This window comes from Camelina sativa, chromosome 6, assembly GCF_000633955.1.
Source record: "Camelina sativa cultivar DH55 chromosome 6, Cs, whole genome shotgun sequence".
Taxonomy (NCBI): Eukaryota; Viridiplantae; Streptophyta; class Magnoliopsida; order Brassicales; family Brassicaceae; genus Camelina; species Camelina sativa.
This window is the reverse complement of record NC_025690.1, coordinates 24,904,382-24,911,228: the sequence shown is the minus strand read 5'-3', so window position 1 is coordinate 24,911,228 and position 6,847 is coordinate 24,904,382. Positions and strand designations below refer to the sequence as shown.

The window sequence follows — 6,847 nt, the reverse complement described above, 5'->3', positions numbered from 1 at the left end:
AGCTTCAAGTCTATGCATTTCGGACACCTGCCAACATAAACAAACAGTTCATTCCAAATCAAGAGCCAACAAAAACAAACATAAAACTATATGCCCAAATACAATATCAATAACATCTGAAATCGAAGTGGGCATCAGCATCCCATCCCCCAACCTAGCTTAAGAGCAACAGTAATCGGAAAAATCGAAACTTTGGAGCTAAATCGACACAAACTATGCAAGTCAAATAGAAAGGAAGAAGGGTTTTTACGTACTGAAGATGGGCAGGCTTCTGGCAGCGAGCACAGGAAAGAGTCGCAATGGTCGATGCATCTGATTCACCGGCCATTCAATTTTCCTGATCGTTGTATCTAAAGCCTTGACAGTTCAATTAGAGAACCAGCTCAAAATCGCCGGTCTGAATTTTGGAGAGAGAGAAACAGAAAAGAGGAGACGAGAGAGAGACTCTAGGGTTTATCGAAGACTTGATGATGTTTCGGAAAATTAACATATCTCCAAAACGACGTCGTGTTAAAAAAATATATATATTCTCTGTTTAACTGGTTTTTGATGACACTACATAAAACCAAATAAACCAACCTAACCAAATTCTTTTTTTTTTTTTTTCTTCTGATGTCAAAAAAAACCAAATTATTTTTATTGGACTAAACTAATTATTATTTGAATGTGACAAAGGCTTTTTTATTTACTTCTATACTTTTGAATGTGCCAAGTCCATGGCCTGCCATCTCCAATACACAGTTACACACACTAGTAAACAAAAGATTAATTGACCATCTAAAACGATATTTAACAAGTGTAAAAAAACAATCAGTTAGACACATATGCTTACCCTTAGGCAAAAAGGTCAAATGCCCACAGCCACACACAAAAAAAAAAAAAAAAAAAAANCCACATAATTATATAAAGATTAAGCTCATATGTTTAGTTTAGTATGATATAATTTGATTTTAATAGCATTTTGTTGGTAAATATTATATTCTATAGAAAATTTTATATCTTGGTTAGCAAAATATATATATATATATATATATAAATTCTTTTTTCTATTTTGGTTTTCAGTTTTTCACTATAAATAATTTTTTTATTCACTATTGTGATATTTATATAAAAAAATGTCGCCCTAAAGCCTCCTAGCACGGCATTGTTTCATGCATGCGGACTTGTCTCGTACATGTATTCAAATTTCAATCACGTGAAATTGATTTATCTCTTACAACTTGAAAGTAGGGCTGGGTATTTCGGTTTAAATTCTGGTTCGGTTAGGTTTGTTCAGTTTTGGTAAAACTCTAACCAAACTCAACCGAAGTTAGTTTGGTTTGGTTTGGTTTGTGTTCGGGTTAGTTTATGTTTGGTTCGGTTTGGTTTTAGTTTGGTTCGGTTTTAATTCAGTTTAAAAATCAGTTAATGTAATAAAATAAAATTGATTATGGTTTTATAATAGTTAATTAATCAAATAAATTAAAAAGCCAGAAAATTAAAACTAAATACCTAATATTAAATATAATTAAATCTATATTTATATTTAGGTTTTATTAGAAAAGTTAAAATAAAGTAAAATAAAAACCTAATGCAAGTGGTAATAGGTAAGAAGAGCACATACTTCTAAATTTAATAATATTGTTAATTAATTTAAGGAACACATTGGGTTATCGGTTCGATATAGTTTTAAACTGAACCGAATCGAACCATTTGGGTTGAGAAGAAATATAACCGAATGGTTGGAGTATATGAGAGGGTTTGGTTTGGGTCAGTTTGACGGTTAGTTTGGTTTGGTTCGGTTCAGTTCGATTTAAATGCCCACCCCTACTTGAAACCATCTAGATACTTGAAACCATCTAGAAAATAAAATGATCTTGATTTTTTGGATGTTAAATTTCCGATAATTGAAACAGTTTCCATTTTCGTAAATAAGAATTAAAGTAGATATTCATCTGGAACAAAAAAAAAAAGGTACACATGATTTACTTGAAAATCACGATAAGCTATCCAAGTTTATTAGGCTTTAGCTAAAATAAATTATATGGAAAGTATTAGTCTCATCGTGTCAAGCTAAAGAATTTGCAATATATATAGCGTATACAAATCAGTTTTAAGTTTTATATGTTAAATGATACCTAAAATTATTAGTGTATTGTGCTTATACACGGTTTAAGTACTCGGACAACAACAAATATTTGTAAAGAACAGTTTATGCGAATGGCGTTGGCAAATCGCAACACCTAGTTATGATTTGTAAATAAAAGATATGGATAACAACAACATAATCTAAAATGATTACCATCAAGGACCGATCGAAACGAAGACAGCCAAACAAAGTCTTTGCGGGCCTCGAACGGAAACTTGAATTATAAGTAATCACTAATCAGTACCTTATAGTCTTTATACTAAACTATTCTGGAAACCCGAATATTCCAATTTATTAGTTAAAACGAGAAAGTTTCAATTTAATATTTGTACGTCCTTTCGATAACGAGGTTTTAACGATCTTAATTTAAGTCTATCTATTATTGCTACACCTACTTCTCTGTACCTCTTTTCTTTTGCGTGAAAATTTTAAATACTAATGACGTCTTCATTTTATATAATAGATATGATTAACACATATGGTATATACTTATCTATTACTATAGATTAGATGGATTTTAACACATATATGCACTGCCGCATGTAGTTTAAAAATTGATCTTGATTGCTTAAAATAGGTCTGAACGAACATGACTCCTGTTCGTGTACATATTATATATAAATCGGCTTTGATTGTTTTTGAAATTTCTAAAAACCGGTTCATTCTAGAAAGGTCGTTTACAGATTACGTAAAGATTATAATTAGTTTTCGTTTTAAAATTTTGGTTTTTAATATTATTTTTCCTCTCTAAAATCGTTTAAATTTAAGCAAAGAATTTGTCTCTTCGATGGTAAAAGCATCATAATGTGTCCTATTAGGAGAATGTCAACAGAAAAAAAAAAAGAAAAAAAAAAAGTCCCCGTAGAGGTGAGAAATGTCGTCAACCAAACCGTTGTTTTTAAATGGTTTGTAAGTATATTCATGATGTAATCTTGTCAAAAGAGTATATTATGATAGTACTCAAATTGGTGATAACCTCTTCAGCATTTGATTTTTATTCTTGTTGTCTCTAAATAAGAAATTTCTATGGATAATCCATGAGAAGACTAATTAACGTCCAGAGTCAAATCATAGCGTTACTTCGTCCGCAATTATTTTATTCAAAAACAATTAATTTCGTTTACCAATAATAAAAGGAACGTGTTATTGTTTTGTGGTCGTGCTTAAAAAGTCAACATAGACCAAATGATAGTGTTGGTAATCTACTCATGGATTGAGACCTCTCTACGGTTTCTGCTAGTTTTTGAAACCTCGTTTCTTCCGTCGACGTTTCGTGTAACGCACACTTGCTTTGAACGAGGACGTTTCCCAAATCCGTAGTCTAATCTATGTACAACACAATTCTTTTTTGAAATTTGATATTAACCATAAACAAAATAAAACAAAAAAGGAGTCTGTGAGCACAAAAGAAAAATTCACATTTTGGTGTAATTAGAGATGCTTATAACTTATATTTTCTTTCTTGAGCAGGCTATTGCGGACCTCCCAACAATGACCACAATTTGTGATGTCTAAATCTTAGAGCATGTGCATTCATATAGATGGAAATGCTATTAGCCCGCATATATCATTGTCTTGTGTCCAGAGTCTCGACCAAGCGATGTTACATGTTTAATAACTATATACCGTGTTACTTTTATATATCAACGTAATAAATAAAATAAAACCCCATGAATCAACCTATAAATATTGTAAGTTTAAATTATCTAAACCATTCTTGAATTCCTTATTTATACTAGTTCTTATAGTGCCAATAACTTTACATATAATATGAAATGATATATAACTGATAAACATATCACGATCGATAAACATATAATGATATATAGAAGATACTTATAAATTTATCACATCGTCCAAGTCACACGCCAATTCAACTCAACCTACGGTATAAAGTAAGTTGTCTTGGATTTATATAAGCGATCTGAATTTAATATATATATATATATATATATTTTTTTTTAATAAACTAAATATTTTTAAGAATAAAAAAGATTAACGTATGACTTTGACGATAATTGTGCCCAACGGTAATTACATATTTGTAACAACGCTAAACCTAAATAACAATATGTACATTACGTTAATTACTTATCAATTTTCATTCATTTTACTGTTGTCGGACAACTTTTCTAGTAATAGAAACATATATATTTTTCATTTTTTTTGGTAAAAGGAAATATATATAGGTGTGCATTGCATGTAACCAATTCTTCAACATGCAGCTTAATAAATAAGATTTTGGATGGATATGATCATTAGTATCTTTCTTTTTTTTTTTTTGCTTTTAAATATTAGATGGCCAACCTACCATCGACATAGTCTTACGTATCCTCGATTTGTTTGCTTTTTAAAAAAATAAAACACATACTAATTAAATGGTTGAATCTATTATAAATATGTTTCCTTAACAACTTAATTAGTTTAAGCACAGTTGACATACGTTTTAAAAAATGTTTTCCAGAGATCGTTGTTCCATTCTAACCACCAAAATGCCATATATCAATCTATCTATTCAAACATGAACTCTAGCTGGATTATGTTAGATATGATGATTATGTAGTTAGTTGGAAGAATTAATATGTATATGTTTTCCCATCTTTACCTTACTTTCATTGACTTAATCTAGATCAGTTACATAGTAATTGTATTTTTGTCGTAATAATATCAGTGGATACAAGCGTGGCTCGTTCACTTGGTAATTTTGGAAGGAATTGAGTTCTCTTGCATCCGAGTTCAAAGTTTCTACTGAAAAAAATGATTTACATCAAGTATATATTATCACATATTGGTTTCAGACTCAAGAAGATTATTAAGCTTAACTTAATATTCATACCAAAAAGAAAAGATTATTAAGCCTAAAAGGTGGAATTTTTTTTAATTTTGGTAGTTTTTGCGTATGACGAAAATATTAATTATACAACCATAAAACCTTTTAGAATAATCTTCTTTTGTAATCTGGTTATGTACACGAAAACTACCCAAAAAAAAAACAAAGTTCGCCAATTTTCAAACACTTATATATCACCTAGTAACAACATGTAACCCGTGATAAGATAAAACGTACAGAATATCTTTATTGTGAACAACAACAACAAAAAAGTATCTTTTTCGCCATTATGGTCTACTTTAACTTAATATTTATTTTTAAAAAGGAGAATTTGCAATAGACTTGTACAATTGGCCACGGCAAAGGAATCGTTTATTGATAAAACGATAAAACCAGTGAAACTTCGAAGTTAACGTTAACTGTTGATTAGTCTTTGTGGATAGCGATTACACAGTCTCTGCATTAATTACATACATATAATAATTTTTAATATTGTACGTCGCTACAAACTAATTAATTTGGCATGACTTTGAACTTTTTTAGTCTCCTTTTTTTAATAGACTTTTGAGAATTCGATTAAATCCCAAAGACGCGTTTATGCCAGTTATGTATTTATGTTATTGAATTTCAGGACTAAATAGATATAATCTAATAAACTAAATATATATAATCTAATAAACTAGAAGACATTATTAATTAATATATAAAAAGTAGTAGTATTACTATTAACTAGTTACGTCTTCTAGTTCATTCGTAAACCGTACCTATTATTTACTTGCGATCACATTTAATCTGTGTCTAAAATTGTGTACAAAAATCGGTTGTGGAGTGTCTTTTTTTCAGACTATTATTCAAAGTCACCTCAAATTGTATCGTAGTTGAATCACAGCGTATAACACACGTCAAAAAGGATAGCTCAAAAAAAAAAAAAAATCAACAAAGAGAATCTATGACGGCATGATCGTTACCACTCCATTTGTTGATAAACATATATATATATATACTTATATTATTTTGCCTTCGAGGCTTCAACTATAATGAAATCACATATTAATAAATTTATTTATTTGTTTAAATAGGAAAAAGCAAGTATCATCCCGCATCTATATAAGCACATCGATTCAATACATAAATCTCATCAATCCAATACCTTCAAACACAAACTTTTGTTTTCGCAAAACATTTGGTCTTATAATGGCTTTTCGAGCTTATATTACTACCTTTGTGCTCTTATGCATTCTCGTGGCATCGACCGTTTCCGGGTACAACCGGAAAGACGTGAAAGCGTGGTGTAGCCAAACTCCAAACCCTAAACCTTGCGAGTATTTCTTAACCCATAACTTAGACAACAAACCCATAAAGTCTGAATCTGAGTTCCTCAAAATCTCAATGAAACTCGCATTAGACCGAACCATCCTTGCGAAAACCCACACGTCTACACTAGGACCAAAGTGTCGCGACACCCGCGAAAAAGCAGCTTGGGAAGATTGTATCAAACTCTACGACTACACCATCTCTAATATCAACGAGACAATGGATCCAAACGTGAAGTGCTCGAAAACCGACGCGCAAACATGGCTCAGCACGGCTCTAACCAATCTTGACACGTGTCGAGCTGGGTTCGTTGATCTCGGTGTTACTGATATCGTCCTTCCTTTGATGTCAAATAATGTCTCAAATCTTTTATGCAATACACTCGCCATCAACAAAGTTCCTTTCAACTACACCCCACCGGAGAAAGATGGGTTCCCGTCGTGGGTCAAACCCGGTGACAGGAAACTTTTGCAAACCTCGACGCCAAGAGATAACGCGGTGGTTGCGAAAGACGGGTCTGGTAATTTCAAGACGATAAAAGACGCGATTAACGCTGCTTCCGGAAGTGGTAGGTT

The 6,847-nt window shown here is 31.4% G+C and overlaps 2 protein-coding genes across 2 annotated transcripts in view; one reads left to right on the top strand and one right to left on the bottom strand.

The window, feature by feature from the left end:
- Window positions 1-474, bottom strand: part of LOC104793484 (methionine aminopeptidase 1A) — a gene marked incomplete in the record, with an annotated part of 3,581 nt that extends 3,107 nt beyond the window's left edge. Inside the window, 2 exon segments of the mRNA XM_019226862.1 lie at window positions 1-27; window positions 255-474. Coding sequence (XP_019082407.1) covers window positions 1-27; window positions 255-328 — 101 coding nt within the window.
- LOC104793479 (probable pectinesterase/pectinesterase inhibitor 17) overlaps window positions 6,052-6,847 on the top strand; it is a 2,978-nt gene continuing 2,182 nt past the window's right edge. The window contains exon 1 of the mRNA XM_010519833.2: window positions 6,052-6,844. Coding sequence (XP_010518135.1) covers window positions 6,153-6,844 — 692 coding nt within the window. The 5' untranslated portion in view covers window positions 6,052-6,152. The remainder of the gene's footprint in view (window positions 6,845-6,847) is intronic.